The sequence below is a fragment of the Gopherus evgoodei genome, chromosome 2, assembly GCF_007399415.2.
Source record: "Gopherus evgoodei ecotype Sinaloan lineage chromosome 2, rGopEvg1_v1.p, whole genome shotgun sequence".
In the NCBI taxonomy this organism is placed as follows: domain Eukaryota; kingdom Metazoa; phylum Chordata; order Testudines; family Testudinidae; genus Gopherus; species Gopherus evgoodei.
The window spans coordinates 57,375,662-57,402,344 of record NC_044323.1 but is presented as its reverse complement, the minus strand read 5'-3'; the positions used below and the strand labels follow the sequence as shown (position 1 = coordinate 57,402,344).

General features: G+C 40.4%; 1 protein-coding gene across 1 annotated transcript in view; it reads right to left on the bottom strand.

The window, feature by feature from the left end:
• The window catches only part of HDAC9 (histone deacetylase 9), a 684,467-nt gene that overhangs the window by 617,231 nt on the left and 40,553 nt on the right, over window positions 1-26,683 (bottom strand). Inside the window, 1 exon segment of the mRNA XM_030550719.1 lies at window positions 9,688-9,815. Within this exon segment, the coding sequence (XP_030406579.1) occupies window positions 9,688-9,709 (22 nt within the window). The 5' untranslated portion in view covers window positions 9,710-9,815.

Genomic DNA, 26,683 nt, shown 5'->3' with positions numbered 1-26,683 from the left:
TTTGCAAGGGTTGATGACAATGTGTGCAAGCAAGTACGCTTATTAACATTGCAGTGTTCCAGCTTTTTAGTACTAAGTGAATACACTATACAAATTCACCACTTCAGCATCACATACTGATGACAGATAACTGTACAGTATGGGTAGGCAGAGGTCCAGCACAAGGTCCTCTCTACCACTTCAGCCTCACACAGTGGGAACAGAAGTTGGAGTGGATGCATAGGACTACCTATACTGCATGGAAACTGTATCTGCGCAAAGCCTAGAGGGATGGAGGCAAACCAAGAGTAGGCCAGGAAAGGAAGGTTCAAAGGATACACACAAGCAAAAAGGATTGAAAACCCAGGGGTAGCTCATGCAGTGGAGTCAAGGTTGCCATTCCAGCCCACTGTCTGGAACAGAAATTGAGAATGGGAAGAGGTAGAAGTCAGGGGGGGGAAGGTGGGGATTTTCAATCAGAACTAGTACTGGCTTTTGGGGGGGAGGGGGAGATAGATTTAACCTTCCTAAACTCTCTGCATTCCAGCCTAATAAGAGCCTGATCATAGGGGCTTTATTTGGCAGGGGCAGATTTTAGCTTTCAGGAATAACAGCATAAATCAGCAAATCGCAAGATCTATTTGCAGCACTTAAATTCACATTCTCATTCTCTTATGTTTTATATATAGTACAGGAATTACGTTTCTAAAAGCATACTTTCTTTTTATATGAACTTTCTCAGATTTTTGCTGCTGCCCTGCACTCCAGTGGTGCTGGAGCAGCTACAGATTATAAATTGCTTTCCACTTGCAATAGGCCATTCTAAAGATATACACTTTATTTGTTAAAAAAAAAATTAAGTCAAGTGGAACTTACTACTACTAATTTATCTTATTTCATTACCCAAAGCTTGAAGCAACACAGCCATAGGCACAATTACTGAAAGTTATAAAGCTGTCACTTCCACCATCAGTTGGAGTCATGTTTCCCTCGAGATGAGAAACATTTTTTAAATTGAAACAAAGAATTAGTCTTAAAACACCATCCATTGTAGCTTTCTTGGCTATAGCTAGATTTGTGGCGGCATGTTACATGCCACACTGGAAGGCAGACTGTGTCCACAGTTGTCACTGAGGTGTGTAGCAGCGAAAGGCTCTGGAATCATAGAGGCAGCACGGCTCCAGGGCTGCTGGAGCATATCCCTGCTGCCTGTCCAAAACTTTCACTACAGAGGGAAAAGGCTCCAGCAGCATTGACCCTACACTGCTAAAAACAGTAGGGTAGATGTGGGAGGCACTGCTTGGGCATGTAAGGAGACACATGGGGTATAAACCCTAAGGGGTTCAGGTGTGTAGGGCACTCTACTCACCTAAGCTGTTCTCATCATCTACACTGCTATTTATACTTGTGCTAGCTGGGTGTGCAGTGTCTGTATTCTAAAATGCCACCTTAAGTGTAAACATACTTCTAAGTAGTAAAAGGTAGCATGGACACAGGCTGGGCCCTATTGAAAGCTGGGATCATGTCAGCAGTTTATTTTAAGAACTACTCTTTTTTTTTGATCATTTCATTTGTCAAATTTTAAAAGAACTAGTCCCATGAAACACTGACCAGCTATTTTATATTTTTGTGTCATTTCAAAGTCATTACCATATCATCTGTAATTGTTGCTTGTTACACTGTCTAGAGCAGTGGTTCTCAAATATTTTTTCCTCACAGACCTCTTGAAAATTGCTGAGGGTTTCGGAAGACCACTTAATGATCTTTCCAAATGTTGTTTGTACCGTTAGCTTACTATTGTAAAGCGCTTTAGATAAAAGCACTATATACAAAGACCTCAATAATAAACAATTTTTTGTTCTACAAATAAAAGCACACAACTCATATTTTAACATCAGTAGTTTTACCTTTCTAATGCGATGGATGTGCCCTCTCTCCTGCCATGGGAGCCCCCGAGCTGGGGCTGGGAAAGAGTGGGGTCTCTCCCTTTCTCCCCCGCTGCAGCAACCCCCGAACTGGGGCTGGGAAGGAGGGGGGTCTCTTCTCCACCACAGCAGCCACAGAGCTGAGTCTGGAAAGGAAGGCCGTCTCTCCACAGCAGCCACAGACCTGGAGCTGGGGAAAGTCACCTCTTTCTCTGGCTGCCACAGCCCTGCCCGTCCCAAATTCGCCCCCCCTCTCTTCTCACCTCACTGACCCCTCCCACCTACCCCCTATTCCCACCAAGGCCACCAGTTCACCTTATATGTGCATCTTCTCCAGGGTCCAGGCACCTAATTAGTGAAGCCACACCTGTGCGGCTCCACTAATTAAGTGGGTGGCCCTTCATTCTCATGTGTGCAGCTGCCCAGGCACGCACCTTAGAGGGAAGTATCTGTGGATCACCTGAATGGAGCTCGCAGACCACAATTTGAGAACCTCTGATCTAGGGATCTCACTATTATCTTATACTCCCTCTGCTCCAACTGTCTTTTATATCCAGCTGTTGTCTATTATCTTAAAACGCAGTCTGTAAGCTCTTTTGGGCAGAGACTGTCTTTCTGTTATATATTTGTATAGTGCCTTCTATAGCTGGACCCTGACCTCCAGGAGCTCCGCCAATAAAAAATACAAAATATTTGACCTAAAGCAGTCAGTGCACCTGTATTGTCTAGATCTGGAATCTGATCACATTCACAGTACAGGAAGAATGATACCTGCATAGCAATTATGGCCCAGAGTCCAGAATGGCAGGGACACATGTTGGGCCAGTTTGTGGCTGGCCTGCCACGTAGGTGGTAGAAAGGGTGGAAACAGTAGAGGTAGGCTGGTTTTCTTTCCCCTTCCTCTACCTCTACGCCATCTCCTTGCACAGAGACAAGTTCAAATCAGCTCCCTCCAAAGGCCCCTCAGAGAGAGAGAGAGTAGCCACACAAAGGTCAGAGCTGGTCAGCCATGCAGCATTGTATCTACCTAAGCAGCAAGTTCTAACAGTAGACGTGAGCACACTAGGAGGAATCACACCCCATCCCACCTCATCCAGTGAGCATGTGGCATGCCTTCACCTGATTAAGTGTAGACTAAGAGGCAACTTGAGCCTGTGGATAAAAGCCAGGACATCTGGGTTCTATTCCTGGACCTTCTGCATGAACTTGGATAAGCTATTTCACCCCTGTGTGTTCTTTCTCCCCTTCCTCCTCCCTCTCCCACCCCATTTGTCCACCTTGACTATTCAGATTGCAAGATCTATATTTTTATACACCATCTAGCACAAACAGGGCCCTGAACTTGACTGGAGACCCTAGGTACTATAACCAGTAATAGAAAAAATAATCTTTTAACTCCCACCAAAGTCAACAAGAGTCTTTCCAATGACCTCAATGGAAGTTGGATTAGATACTATGTATGTGCAATTCTAAAACGTGAGGCCCATGGACATTTTTATTAACAATAGTTCCTTAGGTTAAACTTGCCAGTCTAGTGGCAGCACAAAGTGATGCCATAAAAGGATGCCCATTTCAGTCTCCAGCACAGACGCACACATGCACTGTAAAATGTAATAGCCTGTAATAGCATCATGGTTCACTCTTTTTTTTTCCCTCTCTGAATTAAGAAAATGATATTTCCTGAACCATCTCCAGGGTGACAATTCGGGACAAATGAATAAAGTATATTTAAAAGTGTATTATAGGCAGGGCTAGTAGTTCTGCCATTATTAATGTTGCATGATACTTCTCATTGTAACTCTGCCAAACTTTAACCAGCTGGGATGAAATTTTACACATTGTGTGTCTGCCTCAAGCTGAATTTTTAATTTTATTGGGGGGCGGGGGCAGAGAAGAAACCAGCAAACAGTTTGGCTATTTCAAGAATGAGGCGGGGGGGGGGGGGGTTAATATTTTTGTCCATGTTAAAAAAAAAGTCTAGTGACTTTTTCTATGAACAGCTCTAGCACCCCCACATTCTGGAGCATGGATTGAAATTTGCCAGGGCTGTCTTTCTGTCAGAGATGTGCCTTTTGCTATTCCTGTGAAAATCCAAGTTTCAAGCCTTTGGGAAAAAAATCTCAGTTCACACATGCTCAGGAGAGACTTATCAGAGTGTTACAGCTAAATTCCCCAAAGATTCAGTCTGCACTGGGTATGCTCCAGCCTGGGACTGAATAGGATTTTCCTGCAACTGGGGCTCCGGGCTGCTGCAGGCAAGGCCAGGGCTGGGCACCAGCACTGAGAGCAAGCAGATTGTTTCTGCTACGCTCTCAACGATCACCTGCTGAGCCCAGATGGCATGGCGGAGAAAGCTTTCTGAGTCAAAAGCAGCAGGGACAAGTTCCATACCGAGGTTTGGGGGCCAGGGAGGGGGCAAGGAAGTAGATTGGGACAAACAGACTGGGAGTGGAGGCTGTATGGAATGTGTAAAGAGAAGGAAACTGGAAACTAGTGGGAGCGGGGAAAGCGAGACAGATCTGATGAGGAGCCAGAGTGCAGGGGAGAACTGATCTGGATGGGCACAGAGTGGGATAAATTGCTGCGGGGAGGGGGCAGGGAGCAACGAGATTGAACAAGGAGTCTGCAAAGGGACACTGACATTAGGATGTAGTGGGGACAGGGAATGTTACCAGGAGGCAGCACAACTAGAGGCCAGGAGGAGAGAGAAACAGATTATGTGAGGAGCTGGGTGTGTGTGGGCTGGGACTGTTGCACAACAAAACTGGGGACAAGAAGCTAGGGAGAAATAGGAATGACTGGGCAAGGAGACTGGGACTAGGATGAGAAGTCTGTGGAATGGAAACTGGGACTGACTGGGGTGTGGAGAATGGTCCTTGGGACAAAGACCAGGGAGGGAGAAGGGACAAAATGGGGAGGGGACAGCACAAAGGAAGTTAAGCTTGGGAAGAATGGGCAGAAGAGTCTATCCATTAGAGCAGAGACCCTCCAAGCCTGGAATGTAACCCAAGTAGAGGGACCAGGTGTGTGGTTTTCAACCAGAACACCTGATCAAAAAGGGATCCTGGTGTCTCCAGTCAGCAGCGCTGACTGGGCCATTAACTGTACAATCGGCGGCACCATGTAGTGGGGCTGACAGGCTCCCTACTAGCCTCCTTGTCGCACAGCCCCTGGGAAGCAGCTGTCATGGCCCCTCTCTGGCTCCTAGGTGTAGGGGCAGCCAGGGCTCTCTGTATGCTTCCCTCACCCCAAGTGCTGTCCCCAGAGCTCCCATTGGCCAGGAACCACATAGCTGACTGGCTGTGCCTATGCACAGCAGCAGGAGGGGGACATATCACTGCTTCTGGGAGCTGCTTGAGGTAAGTGCCGCCCAGAGCCTGCACCTCTGAGGTCCCCTCGTACCCCAACCCCTGCCCCAGCCCTGTTCCCCCTCCTGCCCTCCAACCCCTTGATCTCAGTCCAAAGCCCCCTCCTCCACCCCAAATTCCCTTATCCCTGGCCCTACATCAGAGCCCATGCCCCCAGACAGAGCCCTCCCACCCCCCTCACCCTAACCCCCTGTCCCAGCCCTGATCCCCTTCCTGCCCTCTGAACCCCTTGGTCCCAGCCTGAAACATCCTCCTGCATCCCAAACCCCTCATCCTCAGCGCCACCCAAGATCCTGCACCCCTAGCCGGAGCTCTCACCCCCTCCCCAGGCCCAATCCCAGCCCAGCCCTGAACCCCTTATCACCCTCCAAACGCCTTAGTCCCAGCCAGGAGCATCCTCCTACACCCAAAACCCCTCATCCCTGAGCCCTACCTGAGAGCCTACACCCCCCAGCCAGAGACTGCATGCCCTCTCTCATCCCAACCCACTGCCTCAGCCAGGAGTCCCCTCCCACGCTTTGACCTCCTAATTTTTGGCCCCATCCTAGAGCCTGCACCCCCAGGCAGAGCCCTCACCCCCTCCTGCACCCCAGTCCCCTGAGCTAGCCTGGTGAAAATAAGCAAGTGACTGAGGGTGGGGAGAGTGAGTAACAGATGAAGGGGGGGATGGACTGAGCAAGGGCGGGGCCTTGGAGAAGGGGCAGGGCATGAGTGGGGCCTCAGAGGAGGGGTGGAGCAAGGGTGTTCGGTTTTGTGCAAGTAGAAAGTTGAAAACCCTAAATCCAAGACTCCTAAGTCTCACAATTTCTCTGCTATGAATAAATATTTTTTAAAAACACTGGCAAAGCATGTTGCATCCCCCTCTATAGCTAGTCTACATGGAGGAGGAGAACCTACTACAGCTAACAGTTACTTCAAGTGGCAGAAGTCTGTGTGGTGGATCAAAAGGTTCCAACCCTGCTGATGACTCATGTGGGTGTCAATACACTGTGTCATGTGGAATTTCGGGTTTTTTTTAAAAAACCTAGGAAATTACATACACTCAAAAATACTATGTTAAAAGGACATTAAGTTTGCAAATAAAGCATTCAAAAGTTACTAAATGCCACAATTAAGGCCACCTAATCAACCTTAAAACAGCCCCCTGGTGCATATGCATATGAAAGTCTTTAATTACATGATCACATGCTAATTTTCCACAGGACCCCTACCTCATTCAGTGTACAGAATTGATAGTGATCACTTAATAAGCAGCTATTCAATATTTTGTTTTCTCATTGTTCAATGCAAAACCCCATGGTGTTAAAAAGATACTGAATGAAATCCTGGCTTCACTGAAGTCAATGGGATTTTTGCCACTAACTTCAATGGAGCCAGGATTTTGCCCAATGTAATCTCCAATATAATCTTTGTTAAAGAACAAGAACTTTCCCGTGGATGAAGCACTGATACATTAAGGTCACAAGAACCTTAGAAATACCATGGATCAAATCTTGCCTCCATGTAATTTTACAGTATTATACATAAGCTAAAAACAATGTGATATCATACCCTGCAGATTTACAATGTAAAAGATGAAGATTAAAATGAAACACCACAATTTTCAGATGTTCCATATATAAGAAGGTAAGAAAGAATTAAACATTTTCTAGCCTTCATTTGGAATAAGAACTGAAAACACTGAAGAGATAATCCATTTATACACAGAGCAAGTACACGGAGTGGTTCATACTGTATTTCTTGAAGAAGTCAACTGAGAGATGCACTAATTGTTCATTCAAACCAGATACAATCCAGCCTGTTACTCCCAAGATTCTGCAGCATTTTTTGTTCCCCCCTCCCCCTCATCTTTTTATTGTGTAGCCCATCAGGAAAAGGAAGGAAGCTATGCAACTTGTGGTTATAATAATTGTTAGATATGAAACTTTTCCATTTTTTCCACTTTCCAGTTGAATGCCGTAACTGTGGGCAGTGGAGCATGACTGGTAGTTTCAATAAGTCATCCACAACTTTTGAAAACCAGACCGTGTCTTTTGGGTACTCTACAGTGCTTGTACAGTACACCCTTGCTATAACACCCTTCATTATTACCAACCTTCAGCTATAATGAACCTGGTCCCTGGATGCCTACTACAGTACAATATTGTACTATGTAAAAAAAAAAAAAAAAAAAGTTCCACATACACAATTTTTATCTAGCCTCATATGCTGGGCTCAAGGGCAGAAACTAAGGAGTTAGCCCTAGCCCCTTCTCCCCCACCTCCCAGGGCTGAAGCCAAAGCCCCAGGCTCAGCCATGCAGGGCTGACAGCCTGGAGCCCCAGCTCCAGCACCTATCATTTTGATTGTCCTTTCGCTCTAATGAACAAAAGGCCTGGATCCTGACAGGTTCATTATAGCAAGGGTGTATTGTAGTAAGATTAGTGCTGTTTTAAATTCAACAGTGATTCCATTTTACAGATAGCTGTTTTTGCCACAAAACAATTTTACTGAATGACCTTCAACACAGACTAATTACAAATGATTAGAGAGACTAGATTACCATACTGTGATTTCACATGCAATTTTTTTATTTAAAAAAAAAAATCTCTACACAGAATGGAAAGGTTTCTTTATCTTAGGGGTGGGCACAAACACCAACCACCACCCAACAACAACTATTTCTTTTAAGAAATCAGAGTTCCAGTTATAGTCTATTGGGGTAAATACTCAGCATGAGGCATGATCATAAACACACAATTCTTAACGTTAATGGAAGTCAGTTAAAGACCCACTAGGAGTTGAGAGTGCTGGACACCTTGCAGGAATGGACCCTACATACAGAACTTGTATCATTACTACCCTGCTCATCACACTGAATGTGTCTCCTTTATGGCATTTGGAATGACACTGGAAACTTGAATGGGCACCCACAATCCTCTTCCTCCTGGTAATGAGGGTCAATTTGACACCTTGCATTAAAAGCCAAATCATCTCCAACTGCAGTAGAGAGTTACACTGGGAATGAATTCAACTCAAGATCAGCAATCTACAGTAGAAAAACACAATGCAAAATGGAGGGCTGCGACATCTACAGCATATGAGAAAAGCACAGTAATACATTATTTCATATTTGTTGCCAAGGGACACATACAAAACCATGAGATGACAGAGCCAAAAACAGAGCACAACTCCTTCAGGAAAGCAGATTGGGAAGTCAACAACAGCCTTAATGTTCAGATCATCTAGTCCTCTTCTATAACATTTGTTCTACTCAGACCCAGAACAATATGGACTTGATTTTTAAATCAGGCCTCCATTATCGGAGACATATTTTGTATCCACAATAAATTATATTCACCGGTTTTTACCGCAGGTCATTCAAGCTTTTTCCTGACAATTATTGCAAAATTGTATTTGTAAAAATGGAGGCCAAGTTTGAAATTCTGGCCACTTTTTGAGACACTAAGGTGAATATGGTTATTCCTCATTTCCAACACAATATATCTGCAATTTATATTATACAAACTGAAAAACCCTCCTAACTTGAGGTGCATGATATCCCACAAAAAAAATTCAATTAAGGGCCTTGCTTATTATTTCAATTTCTTTCTTGATGTTTTAATGCTAATTATTTTCACAAAGGCCAAAGCAGACAGAAATAAAATCACCTGTACAGAGTTATGTTACCAAAAGGACAATAAATAGATATTTTTAAAGTGGGGGTGAACTGGAGAGTGGGCTAGTGTCCCAGCATTGTGCAGATCTGACTTGGGGATTCTCACTCCTCAAAGCAGTGAAGAGTAGGCGTGTTCCATATGTAACTTTTCTTTCTCTAGAATGACGGGTATTGGCTGTACTGCTCACAGTTCATCTCCTGCCAGCTGAACCAGAACTAGCTCATTCTACTGACATCAGATAAAGCAGGTGCTAAGACTTATATTAACTAAGCATGTGTCTACAAAGAGACAAACATTGCAGAGGATGATTGCGTGGGCAAGTATCCTTCCACCAGGGATAAGAAGGAAGGGACAGAGCAATGCAGCTCAAACTCAGATTGTTCAAACACTGTCATAATGTAAAGGTGCACAATAATTTAATGCACAAGTATACAAATATTAAGAAAGAATACAAATATGTTAAATATGTCTATTTGTGTTTTACTAGGATTATTTGGCTCCTAAAGAAGTCATACGGAAAAAATTACCCAAGAATTACAGAATCATTCAGTTTGTAATCCAATTGAGATAAGATATTCACACAATATAATTTCTTTATGCATACTCCTGTATTTCATTTTATATGACAGTCAAATCTTATTAGATGAACTGGCATATGGGTCACTTGCCTCTATTTCAGCTTTGAACACAGACACATTGAAGAATTCTGCAAAATTACAACACATGTTAATATTCTGTGACATATGAAAAAACTGACCTGGCTGTGTTGCGGAGCTCATTGTTGCTGATGAAACGATAAATTGTTAACAGGTCGAGACCAGATCTTGGCAGCAGAGACCAGATTGGAATGTTCTGGCCAAGATGAGGTGAATCTGAAGATGCAATCTAGAGATGAAAAACATAGACCTGTGCATTAACAATATACTACCCATGCATACTTTAACCCATTCTTATAAACAAAATTTCTTCTGTAAACATGCTTTGTAGGTTCAAGTAGCTATGGCCCCCAAAACCTTATAACTAAATATCCTCAAACTTTAGGAAAGTTCAAATCCAGATCTAAATTTGCTGCTTAGGCCCATCTCTAGTTTCAAAAGTAGCTTAGAAAAGAAAGTCAAAGGGATGATTTCTCTTACCATGAGGTCAGAGGATTAACTGTGGAAACTGAAAGGCCTGAAGGTAAAGTAGGTGGATTACTATCTTTCAGTTAAAGAAAGGCTAATTCACAATCTATTTCCTAATTTAGGCTTTTGGTTTCTGAAACAGTTTCACACTGGGAACTCTTTCCAAAAAATATACAGTCTTAATTTCTAATGTTACCTAGGTTAGAAATAGACAAATTTCCTTGTTGAATTTTGTAGTATCATTGAATGGATCACCCACTAACTAACTAACTAACAAGATCTATGATACTGTCAGGGAAATGCTGCTAGTAGGGTGGGCTGGTCTGAGAGTAGGTCAAGAAAGTTCTGCTGTTAGACTGAATTTTTTCTTACCGTTCTAGAATATTACAGTCAGAGCAAAAGCAAAAAGAAGCAATGCTTTTGTAATACTTTACCTAATAAATATTGAAAGTTGCAGCTATATTACACTTTCAGAGGTATATTTTCATTCCAGCATGATACAAATAGCATAATGCACAGCCTTCTATCTCCAATTTCAGTGCTTTGTAACTGTGACTACCTTATTCAATAAGTGTTGTAAGATGCGTCTGGATAGTTGAAGATATTTTAATGCTGTATCTTAGCAGTTTTTGTCAAAATGTTTTTTTAGACACCAAGTGGTTTCAAGGAGAGCTGAGATGAATTTCAGCTAATAAATTAGAATGACAAAATTTGGTAATTTTGGATTATCAACGTTAGCTACGGGGAGAGGGCAGGAGTCACTTGTTTAGATGAAGAACCTATATAAGTGTCACCATTAAAGACATATCATTCCCATAGATCTGATACTTGGATATACCTAGCATTCAGATATCTAAAATTCAGATAAGGTGGTGGTGAGGAGGATGCAGCAGAATGTTATGAAAAGCCAAAACTTTACAAAATTGTATTTGAATCAAAATTCTTTACGATGACTCACATCAACAGTCAAGTGTCCTCAACTCAATGGAGGCTGTTACTAAACCTGAATAGACTCTAAGATTAGCCTGAACAGTGCATTTTTCCCTCCATTTACATGGCTAGTAAATACCACTATGGGGAAATCACTGTACTAGCCAAGATCGAAGGTTTCACACAAAACAAAAAGGTGGTGTCTTGGATTAGAACAACTATTATTCAATTCATAGAGCTCATAGGTATGCTAGAGGCTCTGTAGCAAAGAAAGAAAATACAATTCCTGCCTCAGAAAACTAACTTAAGCACAAAATCCTGCAAACACTCATATGAACTCCTACAGCAAATACTCCTATCGACTTCAATACAACTGCTTAGATAGCTAAAGTAACATGCATAGAAGTCTACAACATAAGGCCCTAAATTTCAGACAAACAAGGAGGGGACAGAGCAAGAATGAATGAGGCTTACAGCAATTATGGTTAAGAGTCAGACACAGGTATTTTTAGTAGAAAAAGGCAGGAACAGGTCACAGGCAAATAAACAAAAATTCACAGATGCCCACAACCTGTCCCTGACTTTTATTAAAATACTCCAGGGAAGGAGGAACACAAAAAGAGCGCTGACAGGTTTGTGGCTGCTCCAGCCCACCGCTGCTCCTGCAGTGCTACTCCAGAAGCCGCCGGTCAGCTGTTCTGGCAGCTGCTCTAGCCCTTCCCCAGAAGAAGTCATGGAGGTCCTAGAAGTCACATGCCCGTGACTTCCATGGCAGAATCATAGCCTTAATTATGGTTACATAATGACTCATTTTAAGTGCATGCATATCTTAGTAGTTTAGATAATGTTTCTCTCTCTTGGGGGAGGTTCCTTGAAATAGCCACCATAATGGTATAAAATAGTAACATTTTAAATGACTCATTTACTGTAGGCATTATCAACAGAGTCCTAGATATGGTGGCTGAAATAGTGCTTCTGTAGTGTTTTCAAGGAGGGATTTTAAATTATGTTTTGAAACGAAATAAAACATTTGGGGGCTTTTAATTTGCTCCATATGTTACAAAAGAACTATTTCAGCCACCATATCTAGGACTAATATGTTAAGTTTTATATTATGTGCTGCCCTGACCCTACTTAACTCTTGGGAGAAGGCTGCCAAAAGTCATGTTTTTAATTCAGTAAGTAACACAACTCCACCTTGTTTACAAGGAATGTCCACTGAACTACTAAAAGAAAAATGCCATCCAAAGAGGGAAAAAGTTTACCAGAGATCCAGACACCATTCTGGTTATCGTCAGCTGAGAGAAAAATGCCCATCAATTCAGAATGATGGATCTGACAGGCCTTTCAACTGCACCTAATATTAGAGGCAAAACCAAAAGATGTTTGACTTTTCCCACCAAAATAAGGTTAAGCTACTTTTTGTATTTGAGGGAGTTTTACCATTAGTGGCAATTTACATGTACTTTGTGACTCCCAGTTGTTTAAGTATTAAGTTAACATTCAGTGCTCCATCAATAAAAGTTAACAATTAAAGCTACTGCATTCTGGATGCCATTTCCACGATGTTCATTATTAAACTGCTTCTTTTCAGGTCCTTGATATGAAATGGAAAACCTTTGAATGCCAAGATACCGATAAAGAGAATCAGCACTGAATATTTATTGGGGGATAGATTTGCTGAAAATAACTCTTGTATAACTACCAGTAAGTATTTTGCTGGGATCCTTATAAAATACCTGAATAGAAGTCTTTTATAAATTCTTCTCCACTGGTAATATATTTTACAAAATGACAACAGGCATCCTGCCTAAAGAGACAGTATATTTCCATTTCTTTCTTTCAAATACAGAGCTTTTATTTCTAATATAGTATAACATTTGGTTTGAAGAGTTGTTGTTCAGGTTTGATATTAACAAGATTCATGTTTTCAGAGCTCCCATTCAGTTCCATGAAAAATACTATCCCATCACATACAGAAGTACAGATGCAATCCAATCACTCTCATTCAAATACACTTACATTTTAAAAGCAGATATACTGATACTTCATTTCTCTTTGTGAGATGGGATGTTCAGAGAAATATTGGAGGGAATATAAAGTGCAGCCCGAGATGTATTTTAGTGTTGTGTTTGAACTGAAGAGAACCAGAATTGTGCTGGCATTAGGTCAAAATTCTAGGTGGGGCACTTTAATTCTCCTTGAAGGATAATTCCATCTTCCCAACTCTTCTGCACCACCAAGTAGAGGTGCAAAGGTCCTGACCACAGCAGAACCATTAGGGTTCCATGTGCAACAAGTAATTCAGAATGCTAGGATCCTGTACAGATGATCTGCACTCCACATGCCCCAGGATGGTGATAGTGGTGAAGGGTAGCGCAATGCAGGCCCAGTGGATTCACCAACCAGTCCCTTCATAGAGGAAAGAGAGCGGGACAAGTGCTGCAAAAGGTTAATGCAGCCCTGACCAGCCTCAGAGGTGACAAATTTCCTTTCTCCATAAAGCGGAGATGCTTCTTGTGACTATAACTAGATACAACATTTTTAGACAAAAAAGTGTGAATTTCAAGTTAACATTCCTTTAAGCACTATCATCTTCTTTCACCCCAATTCCCCAGACCACTCATTCACTCCATTCTTTATGTTGTGCCTATATTGCAAAATTTCTGAGAGAATAGGGTTGCTAAAAGAGATGCACTGAATTTAGATAACAGACATTTCATTCCCTCCCACTCCCAGCAGATGAACTTGTATGTGTGCACGCTTTCAAAATGCGCCCAATGGCATATATTTTTGCATTATTTTCTTAAGGAGGAAATCTCCAGATCCCCTTCCAGAAGGATTTCACACCTTTCTCTAAAATACCTCCCTTTGAAAAGTGTATGGGGAAACCATTATGCATAGATTTTACAAATAAAATATGGTATGCTGTATTCCCTGAAATTATAAACAGGCTGGCATTCCTAATAATACGTTAAGTAATCAGACATAGTAGCCATAAAACTGGTACCTCAGTGTCTGTGAGGCAAGGAGTTCTACTCTCATTACTTCCTAATTCCCTGAAGAAAGGGAAGTTGGAGACAGCCTTCCAAGGGGAGCAGTGGAGGCAAAAGACTTATCTGGCTTCAAGACAAAGCTTGATAAGTTTATGGAGGGGATGGTATGATGGGATAGCCTAATTTTGGCAATTAATTGATCTTTGACTGTTAGCAGTAAATATGCCAAATGGCCTGTGATGGGATGGATCTGAGTTACTACAGAGAATTCTTTCCTGGGTGTGTGTCTGGTGAGACTTGCTCACATGCTCAGGGGTTAACTGGTCGTCATATTTCGGGTTGGGAAGGAATTCTCCTCCAGAGCAGATTGGCAGAGGCCCTGTGGGTTTTTCGCCTTCCTCTGCAGTGTGGGGCATGGGTCACATGCTGGAGGATTCTCTACATCTTGAAGTCTTTAAACCATGATTTGAGGACTTCAGTAGCTCAGACATAGGTTAGGGGTTTGTTACAGGAGTGGGTGGGTGAGATTCTGTGGCCTGCATTGTGCAGGAGGTCAGACTAGATGATCATAATGGTCCCTTCTGATCTTAAAGTCTATATGATTCTATATGATTCTATATGATCTTTGCCAGCCTTGTTTTGTTTTTGGGGTTTTTTGTTTTTGTTTTTTTTTAAAAACAGCGTAGCTTCTGTTTATCACTTGCTGCAAAAGTTCTCTTTTATCTTGACCTTAAATGCTCTGGCCTTTTGGCCTCAAGTATCACAGAAAATGCACTTCCTCCTAAAGCTGTTCATGAATTTTTTAGACCCAACTCCTTTGTTAGTACTGGTAGAGTCTCTATTGTCCAATAACATAATGGGTTTTGCAATGTGCTATAGTTGGAAATACAGTATTAAAAAATCCTATGGCTTTAAGAAGAAACAAACCCTACCCTCTTACCACCTTCAACAACAACTATCCCTCCAGGGCAGCAAGAACACACCTCTTCAACATAAAAACTGACTTATTCCAAATTATAGAAGTTTACGCCATAATTATGAAGAGGTATCAATGTCATATACAGTGGAACCTGCTCATAAAATACTCTGATACAATGAAAATCCATTGAAGATGGATCAAACGAACTGGTAGATTGTATATCAGCAGAAAGATTGCAATTCAGGTTACAGCAAACTTCAATGATCAATTAAGGTGGGCTATTATCAGCAGTGGGAAAAACCTCTGATGGTATGGGTGATGTGATTAGGTCCTATGATGGTATCCCTTGAATAGATATGTCCTTCGATCCCTCACTCTCACAGATCTTGGGAGACAGGCCAGTCCTCACTTACAGACAGCTCCCCAATCTGAAGCAAATACTCACCAGCAACTACACTCCACACAACAAAAACACTAACCCAGGAACCTATCCTTGCAACAAAGCCCATTGCCAACTCTGTCCACATATCTATTCAAGGGACACTATCATAGGACCTAATCACATCAGCCACGCTATCAGAGACTCATTCACCTGCACACCTACCAATGTGATATATGCCATCATGTGCCAGCAATGCCCCTCTGCCATGTACATTGGCCAAACCGGACAGTCTCTACGCAAAAGAATAAATGGATACAAATCAGACGTCAAGAATTATAACATTCAAAAACCATTCAGAGAACACTTCAACCTCCCTGGTCACTCAATTACAGACCTAAAAGTCACAATTCTCCAACAAAAAAAACTTCAGAAAAAGACTCCAATAAGAAACTGCAGAATTGGAATTAAATTTGCAAATGGGACACCATTAAATTAGGCTTGAATAAACACTGGCAGTGGATGTGTCATTGCACAAAGTAAAAACTATTTCCCCATGCTAATTTTTCCCCTACTGTTACTCACACCCTCTTGTCAACTGTTGGAAATGGGCCATCCTGATTATCACTACAAATGTTTTTTTTCTCCTGCTGATAATAGCCCACCTTAATTTATTAGTCTCGTTATAGTTGGTATGTCAACACCCATTTTTTCATGTTCTCTCTGTACATATATCTTCCTACTGTATTTTCCACTGCATGCATTTGATGAAGTGAGGTTTAGCCCACAAAAGCTTATGCCCAAATAAATTTGTTAGTCTCTAAGGTGCCACAAGTACTCCTCCTTCTTTTTGCTGATACAGACTAACATGGCTACGACTCTGAAACCTGTCTAGAGCAGTGGCTCTCAACCTTTCTGACAACTATATCCTTTCAGGAGTCTGGTTTGTCTCGGGTACGCCCAAGTTACACCTCACTTAAAAATTACTCACTTATGAAAATCAGACAAAAATACAAGTGTCACAGCACACAATTACTGAAAATTTGCTTACTTTCTCATTTATACCATATAATTATAAAATAAACCAACTGGAATATAAATATTGTACATGCATTTCAGTGTATAGTATATAAAGCAGTATAAACAAGTAATTGTCGGTATGAAATTGTAGTTTGTACTGACTTTGCTAGTGCTTTTTATGTTGCTTGTTGTAAAACTAGGCAAATATCTGGAAGATCTCTGCAAATTCCCAGGGGTACACATACCCCTGGTTGAGAACTACTAGTTTAGAGCACTGGCACTAGCAAAAAATAGTTGTTTTAGGGAACTGGAAATGGACAGGCAAATTGAACTCTTTGGAACAGTCTAATAGATAGCAACAGACACAAAACAAAGTGTTTTACCATTGGCTTATCTTTTCTATCAAAAGTTTAGAAACTTTTTTTAAAAAATTGAAAAAAAAAGATTCTTCAGATGTTAATGAACCTCAGTGAGCAGTGTGAGCAGCTAACATACAGCCCAGGAAGAAGGATGAGGATATTGAGATGACATGGTTTTTATTTTAAGAACTCCTTATTCACTTTATCCCTTTGACTTAAGAGGTAGTTTTTTAATTATGTATTTTAATCACATTGTACTGTGCCTGAGCACTTCAGCAAGAGGACTATGTACAACAATTATTATCTTTATAAGAGAGTCAATAATGGTTCCAATTGTTGGTTTTTGTTTTAGTAGTTCTTCCTCACGTGTAATAATCTTTAGTGTTATCTTGCTTTTGACTTCATTACTATTGTGTGCCTTTTTTCCTCTCACACTATCCCTGTTCCCTCCTGCGTTGTTAAATTTAATATAGAATTTTCAGTGCTTCCATTTACATTGATTTTCAGAAGTGCTCAGGTTTGGCCTAACTCTGCTCCTTACGAAGTCAACAGAAGTTTTACCACTGTATTCAATAGGAGAAGAGTTAGACCAAGGCTGATGGTTTCTGAAAATCCCATGCTAAAAGCATAAAAATATATATTTCTCCAATTTCAGTGTGACAACTGTAAGAATCTTGAAGTTCATTAATAACAAACCAATGAATGAGAAAATAATAAAACTTTAACAAAACAAACTAGAGAACATATTTGGTGAACTGCTTGCACACAGCCAGGTGGCATTTGCATCTCCAAATACTTGTGTTCATAATACTGTCCCTTATGAGGGAGTGTCTCTAAATTATGATCTTCTACAAATCTCTCTCTACTAAAACAACAGCTAAATTTTTATATAGCTATTTACAGAGCTGTGCTAAATTCAGCGGTTTTGATATGCAAAGGGTTCAATATATTTTTGGAGAGGTTAGTAGGTTCGTGCGCATTCACACTCAAGTTTTGCCTTAAATTTGGAGTTTAACTGAACTCCAGAACAATGTGAAACAAACATATCTGCCATGGTTTACACAGTTTTTGTCTGAAACCATGATACACCACCAAGCTACTCACTGTTTGAATGAAACCATTATTATTTCTATTAAAGTAGTGCCAAGAATGCACACCAACATTTGAGCCCTAAACCAGATAAAGGATGTGGAAATTGGAAGGTTTAATATCACTATTTTACTGTGGCATGGAATAGTTAAGTCAGAAGTCACACAGGAAGTATGTAGCGGAGGGCTCCTAAGTGCCAGTCTTAAACACAAGGCTACCCGTTCTCTCTATAAATCCAACATGAAATGTCATGAAGAGGAAGGGGAGATTTCATTTTATAATACATAATCATACACTGGGAGGGCCTGCTGTCTGAGGACTGAGGAATAGTTTTCAGAAGCAGAAAGGCAAAGTAAGTTGACACTCACCTTTAGCAAACATTTCTAACTGCCCTGCCTCCCCATTAAAGGAACTGTCTCCAGTCCTATACACCGCATCCCCTCCACAGTATAGAACAATATTTTTCAAATTTAACCTAATTTAGTTTGGTATGATTGCATTTCTTTCTGGCTTCTGGGAAGCTAGAGGCACACTTATTTCAGCTGGATATTACTGCTGCTGTTTCAAAGAAAACAGAACATTTCTGAATGCTGTAATATTGATATACTGTAAAATCCAAACTGACAAGTGAGTATTTGAATTTATGATTCACTGGGTTTTGTTCTTTTCATACTGATAATGCGTGAATCTCTATCTAAGATGATTTATATCATATTAAAAACACTCAGGAAAACAGTTTGACATAAAAGAAAGCAAAGGACTCAGAACAGAGTCCTGTGGGACTCCCAGAGAACGATGGAATTAAAGAAGCTGACATGGCTACAGCGCAGAAACTGCTTGCACAGATAGATATAATGTGAAGCAAGAAAGAACAGTCTGATACAAGCTGTCCTGTCTCAAGATGTTTACCAAAGAGTGAATGGTCAATTACTTTTATTTTCATATTACAGTAGCACCTAGCCGCCTCAACTGTTATCAGGGCCTCCATTGTATCAGGTGCTGTACAAACACATAGAAGAGGGAGCCCCTGCCCAAAAGAGCTTACAACTTAAATAGACTAGATAGACAAAAGGTGTGAAAAGGGGATACAACAACAACAAAAACCAGAGTAGTCACAGTGTTTGCTGTCAAATGTCATCTTAAATGCATAAGTTTTTAAAATGGTGACTTTGCTTTGTTCATAATGTGTGATTTTTAAAAAAAAATATGGGGAGAAAAGTAAGAGATGGGTTAACAGGATCAATGAAGTGGGGGAAGTCAAAAGGAGAAGATGGACATTGAATAGAGGGAGAAGAGATGAAACAAAAAATGATAAGGAGCTAAATCCTGCCTCCAAGCTACGGGCACATACAGTTCCCTTTGACTTCAGTAGGAGTTACATACAGGTAACCCATATGTGGAATTGTGTCCCAATTGTCAATCTTAGAGGAATGTTATTTCATATGCTGTAAACAATCACCAATAGCTACTAGTCAAAGTATTTCCCATTGACGCTTTTATTTTAATGGAAAACGGGTTTTTGACTAAATGACAATTTTCAGAAGAAAGTGAGGTGTGGGCGGGGGTGTTTGTTTGTTTGTTTGTTTTGTGAAGAAAGCAAAGATTACTTGGTCAACTAACTGAAAACTCAAAACTTCCCAAATATTTGGTTTTCAAGAATTTTGGCCAAAGCTGTGGTTTTTGGTTCCTGAAAATGATAACATTTTTTTTTGGGGGGGGGGGGGTTGACAAAAAGTAGAAGTTTATTGGAGAGAGACAGACACACATTTTCCATCCCAATATATTAGAAATGCCTCAGATTATTAAGTTTAAATTTTTAAAAACTCAACCACTTGTCATTATATATGCTCTGTGTTTAATTCATTAATTTCTCTAAACTTGGAGGATGAAAAGTTTTGATATCAGCTTTTATTTATAATCATTTTCACTTTTGGCTTCTCAGTGCTGCAACACTTAGGTTTCAAACACTGCAAAGTTTAAACTTATAAATAGTTGTGCTATAAACACAACTATTTGCATACAATTTGTTTAATTGCAGAAACACATCTATTGGTCTTATTTAAAATAAACCCTGTTTCTTTGCAGTAGTTGGCTTGTGTCTGAACTGTAATGTTACTCTAAGCATGGGCCTCAGCTATCACAGGCTGGGGATGGCTGTGCCTTCTCAAACAGCCAGCCAGGTATGGCCTTGCCCACACTCCACCCTCAGGCCCCCTCCTACCAGTTCCCCTGTCCCTGTGACATGGCCTCAGCTAGGGCTGGGGGCCGCACCGGCTGTCCTCCCAGAGCTCTGAGGGCTGGGAGAGCTGGGGGCCATGCCGCCCACCCTCCTGATGCTCCAAGGGCTGAGAGCTGCTCTGCCCACCATCCCAGAGCTCCGAGGGCTGGGGGCACAAGCCTAGGGCAGGGGCCGGTGACAACTGCGGTGGGGTGTGCTATGGGCTCTCCAGTGGGGTGAGGGGCACAGAAGGGGTGGGACCTCAGGTGGAAGGGGTGCAGCTGGGGTCTAGCTTCCCCCAGCTGGCAGTTCATGCTCTGCCTATGATTCTAATATAATTTACTGTATGCTAATAGCTACTTTGGCAGGCATTAAGTAACACAGGAAGAGTCAATTAATGCTTTGGCATGCCACCCATGGAATATAATCAAAGAAAATCCAAATTCCAGCATCAGGTGGTTAAACTGATTTCACTGAGAGATCTGGAATAATGCTTTCAATACAGAAGGAAATTTCTGTGAATTCACCCATGTGCATATTAATAAAACATTATTTAGGATTTCGATATTTTCTCATAATTTACAATTTATTTCTGGAATATTGCAGATAAGGTAGCCTTCAATCAGCATTCATTGACTTTAATGGGTGCAGTATCAGGCTCAATCAAAAGACTCCTATTCACTTCAATGGGTGCTAGGATCCATCAACTGAGCAGAACTTAAATGGAAAATCCTGTGCCTCTGCCACAAGTGCAAAAGGGTGCTTCGGCAGCGTTACTAGAGTGGGGCAAAATAACAGAAAAGCAGATGTTGGATTCAATAAAAAAATTAAAAGGACAGAAATATAATTAATGCCAGTAAACACAGTTTTATGGAAAATTGTCAAAGCTGGTTTCATTTGTTGACAAGATTATAATTTTGATTATGTGACAGTGTGCACCTCCTGTTAGTTGGGTGCGAACCTGCACTCTGTGCTCATAGTGGCCCTACAGAATGGGGAACTATACCCTAGAATACAGAGACTCAAAAAGAATTTAGGGGTCATAGTGGACAAGAAACTGAACATGAACCCTGAGAGCAATGCTGTGGCAATGCTGTGGCAATCTTTCAATGTATAAATAGGGGAGTAGTGAGTAGGAGTAGGGAGGTGATCATCTCTGTGTACAGCATTGGTGGCTGGAAGCTGAAGCCAGACAAATTCAAAATTAGAAATAAGGCACAATTTAATAAATAAATGAATAAATAAATAAATAAATAAAACAAAATTTAAAAAAAAACACCACTGAGGGTGATTAATCAGTGGAACAAAGTACCAAGGTGATCGAGACTGGATGCCTTTCATCCAGATATGCTTTATCCAAACAAGATATGCTTGATATGAAGATACATTGTAACCAAACAAATTATGCTGTAGTCAAGCATTTGTTTTTGGTCTTAATACAGGGATAACTGGATGAAATGTAGTAGACTGATACACAGAAGGTCAGACTACATGATCTAATGGTCCCTCTTCATCTTAAACTCTATTCTGTTGTGCACCGGGCTGAAGGAAGTGGGAGAGAATGGAACAGACCATGCAGTGGTGCACATTCCCTGCATGGCACTAAGCGTGGCTCTGCAGAGGCGCCTGGCATACCTGTGCAAACTGGGTATTAGGGGAAGGCCAATTAGATCCTCAATTCTGGCCTCTCAGAGCTGGCCCACTCCCACTCAACTGCTGAAGTTCAAGAAGAAGATACATCACCCAAGTCCCACTTGCTCAGGCTGGTTGCTAGATAGGCAATTTGCCCACAAGTTATTCCCCAAATACAGCTCTTCATCCAAGAAATACTTCTATTTTAAGTATTCTTATAAAACTACTGGTTTGTATTATCTCAAGTCATATCCCCTGGAGGCAAAGCTCAATTAAGCTGTGCCCACAAAATTTCATATCATATAAATGAGGAGTCTTGCCTGTAGTAAGGATTCCTGCATCTCAGTCCACAAATATGAAAAACACTAGGCTATTCCTCTTCCTATTTCAAACGAGGCAGACAGATATTTTGGCACTGTCTCAGTTTCCCTTCCAGTTTTAATTAGAACTGTGAAAAAAATAACAGTTTTTCATTGCAAGGTTTCATCTGCACAATTATTTCAGTTTCTATCTATATGGGCTTGTTCCCCGCCCCCAATGTTTAATTAAAGGTTAATAAAACACAAAACCTCAGAAAAACTCAACTAAAAAACTGACAAGACGACAACTGACACATATTAACTACAGCATGTACACAGTCTATTAGCTCCATTATGACTATATTACATTCTGAACTTAATCACTCGTGTGAATTCGAAGTAATTCCATTAATGTGAATGACCACAGCTCAGAATGTGAAACCAATAGTAATGGAGTTAAATATTGGTATTAAATACATAGTAATAAATGATTCTCAGGCTATTGGACTAGATGATCCTGATAATCTATGATTCTATATATTCCTTTTTGTTCCTAATGACAGCATATTTGCTTTCCTTTTTAAACCAGTTTGTTTTGTAAAGCATTTTATAGATGGCTAGACAGAGACACAGGAAGTTAAGTGATTTGCCCATAGTCATTCAGTGAACCAATGGTACAACTGGGAATAAACCCGGACTTCTGACTTATAGTCAGGGGCTCTCCCTTTGGACAGTGCTGCATCCAGTAAGAAACAGCTCTTCAAGTATTGGAAGAAGTGGCATTTCATACTACCAAATGTAAATATTAAATGTAATTAGCAAACTATAACCATATTACCACAACTGGTGCCTCAGATACATAGGATGAAGTTTTCAAAGGGGCCGCAACCTAGCCCTACAACATTTGTGGGCTTGCAACTTTACACATACAAACCATTTGTATGTGCATCCATTTGTTCCCCATCACTTAAATGCACACAGAAGTTAAAATGTATACATATGAATTCCTTTAATGCTACATGTATAGAAAAGTGCATGTATGCATGTATGGTAAAGTGCCCAAACATGCATGCACCAATGGAAGCCACACTTAAAAAAATCTGACCATGGTGTTCAATTATAAGTCACTTTGAATGCACACAATAGCAAAAGCAAGTGATGAAAAATATCACAGAAATTATTCCAAAGCAGACCAGAAGCATTAGAAAAAAACAACAATTAAAAATATACGAATACATTTAGATTTTCATAGCCTACTGTCAAGGCTTGTGGAAAGTCGATTCCAGTTGCACAACCAGGAACAGATTCCACACTATTTTACTGTCAGAGCTCCAACAGCCTATTTCATAGTCTATCCAGCTCACACACTGATCTTACCCACACTACTGGATATCTATCACTGTAGGGGGACTGTTACACACAAAGGCTCTTGGGGGAGGGGCCAAGCCATTTTGTGTTTAATGTAGAGTACCCAGCACATTGTAGATGCTATGAGAAACAAAACAATAATTCCATAAACAGACGTTTCATCATCGTGCCCTCACAAACACACAGAAAAATCACACACCCAGCTGGTACACATATATCACACCTGAGCTTTTGCTAATGTTGCTAGCTTTGTCCTATCCTAACACAGGTTATTGTAATATGATGATAAAATCCCTTCTTGACCTAACAGTGGGCAGCTAGCCTCATGTTCAGATTACCATAATTCAAGCCAACTCAAAACATATCTAATAAAAAGAGCACAAAAACATAACATATCATTTTTATTAGGGCTGTCAATTAATTGCAGTTAACTCAAGCGATTAACTAAAAAAATTAACTGCAATTAAAAAATTAATTGTGATTAATCGCACTGTTAAACAATAGAAAACCAACTGAAATATATTAAATATTTTGGATGTTTTTCTACATTTTCAAATATATTGATTTCTATTACAACACAGAATACAAAGTGTACGATGCTCACTTGATTTTTATTACAGACATTTGCACTGTAAAAATGATAAACAAAAGAAACAGTATTTTTCAATTCACCTCATACAAGTACTGTAGTGCAATCTCTTTATCGTGAAAGTGTAACTTACAAATGTAGGGTTTTTTGTTACATAACTGCACTCAAAAATAAAACAATGTAAAACTTTAGAGCCTACAAGTCCACTCAGTCCTACTTCTTGTTCAGCCAATTGCTAAGACAAACAAGTTTGTTTACAAATATGGGAGATACTACTGACTGCTTCTTATTTACTATGTCACCTGAAAGTGAGAACAGGTGTTCGCATGGCACTTTTGTAGCTGGCTTTGCAAGGTATTTACATGCCAGATATGCTAAACATTCATATGCTCCCTCATGCTTCGGCTGCTATTCCAGAGGGCATGCATCCATACTGATGATGCTTGTTAAAAAAAAAAAGTGTTTATTAAATTTGTGACCGAACACCTTAGGGGAGAATTATGTGTCTCCTGTTCTGTTTTACCCACATTCTGCAATATATTTCATGTTACAGCAGTCTCGGATGATGATCCAGCACATGTTCATTTTAAGAACACTGTCACAGCAGATTTGGCAAAACACAAAGAAGGTACCAATGTGAGATTTCTAAAGACAGCTACAGCACTTGACCCAAGGCTTAAGAATCTGAAGTGCCTTCCAAAACCTGAGAGGGATGAGGTGTGGCGCATGCTTTCAAATGTCTTAAAAGAGCAACACTCCAATGCGGAAACTACAAAACCCGAGCCACCGAAAAGAAAACTAACCTTCTGCTGGGGATATGTGACTCAGATGATGAAAATGAACACGTGTCGGTACACTCTGCTTTGAATCGTTCTTGAGCAGAACCCGTCATCAGCATGGAAGCATGTCTTCTGAAATGGTGGTTGAAGCACAAAGGGACAGATGAATCTTTAGCGCATCTGGCATGTAAATATCTTGCAGCGTCAACTACAAGAGTGCCATATGAATGCCTGTTCTCACTTTCAGGTGACATTGTAAACAAGAAGCAGGCAGCATTGTCTCCTGCAAATTGTAACCAAACTTGTTTGTCTCAGCGATTAGCTGAAGTAGGATTGAGTGGACTTGTAGGTTATAAAGTTTTACATTTTTTTTTATTTTTGAATTCAGGTTTTTTTGCACATAATTCTACATTTGTAAGTTCAACTCTCATTATAAAGATTGCACTACAGTATTTGTATTAAGTGAATTGAAATATACAGTTTGTTTTCTTACAGTGCAAATATTTGTAATAAAAAATAAATATAAAGTGAGCACTCTACACTTCATATTGTGTTGTATATCAAAGGCACAAATGAACCTCCCAAGGCTCACATACACAAATCACAAATGCACTTTATCTGGCCTCACAAGAGTGTGGTGAGAACCATTCGTAAAGAGAAAGTAATATGATTTTTTTAAAAACAGTAAGTGACCCAATTTATTTTGGGAGGAAAGGAAAAAGTTCCAATTGTGGACAGTCAAGGGGAGAGATGAGGTCAAAGTTACAGAAACAGAGCAAATGGGAAGGAAAGTAGGTGGATACAAGGTCAAAAAAGTTCACTAGAGTAAGTGCATGGAGAGAGTTAAAAAACAGAAGGCCAATTCTCAACTTATTATGAGACAGGCCTCCAGCTGAGACAGTCAATGACAGTGATAATATAAGAGGACACGGTAGACAAGCAGGGAGTAAGACTTTAAAGGTGTTCAAACATGAGGAATTTTCATTCACAGATTAAAGGATCTTCGTAGGTGCAGGAGAGGAGGAAATTAGTGAAAAGGGTTCATGGCAAATTGTACAGTAAGTAAATCAAAGCATGCATGGTATCCTGTACCTTTTTGATGTTAAATGGAACAGTACAGCCAATGTCTCAGTGTCCACTGATGAGAAGATTGGAGAGAAAAGTGTTTTCAGGCAAAGCAGAAGTAGAGCAGATCAATAATCTGTTAATGTATTAAAGCATAATCCTATGCCCATTGAAACTAATGGCAAAGCTCCTATGACTTCAATGGTGCAGATCAAAGCCTTAAGCACTATCAGTTACTAGTTCTCTTATTTCTCAAGAGCAGTTTGGACCTCACGGTCTACAGAGAGTTTATAAAATAGGGAGCTGAGCTAGCTATAATCCCAGTGGATGGTGATCTTCAGTTGCCCCACTATCTCTCCAAACACCAGAAGCTGAAACTGAATTCATGGAACTGGGCAAATAATAGCCAAAAGATAAGGGATTTGGGAGCAAAGACATAAACGTAAATTAGTGGCTTCTCTGAAGTCATAACTTGAAACACTCTCAAGGTAAATGTTACAACCCATAGTGCTTAATGCTTCCACACACATTGAAGCACATGAAAAAATAAAAGGGAGAATATCGTGTTAAAAATCCTGTGTTACAATATTTTAGATTAGAGCCAGGGACTGTAAAAACATAATTTACTCTTTTTAATGCTGCTCATTTCTCCCAACTTGAACAATGAAAACAGATGAGTTAATTTCACTTTCAGCTTCTCTCACAAAAAGCTGAAGCTTGAGAGTTGCAAATACTGCATGCAGAAGAATGTTCAAAAATTTGTTTGCAATAGAATTTAAAATTAATGGAAACATTTCAATTGGCCTTAGATTTTATAAAAAAAATATTTTCCAAAACCTAAGTTTTGGAACAAGTTTGTTCTGAGAATACTCCTTTTATAAAGTCCTGATTATTATGAATACTTACAGCTAAAAAGCATTCCATATTTCAGATCTCCATTTGACAACATATGCAGTCTATAAGAGCTTTGGCTACAAGCTGCATGCC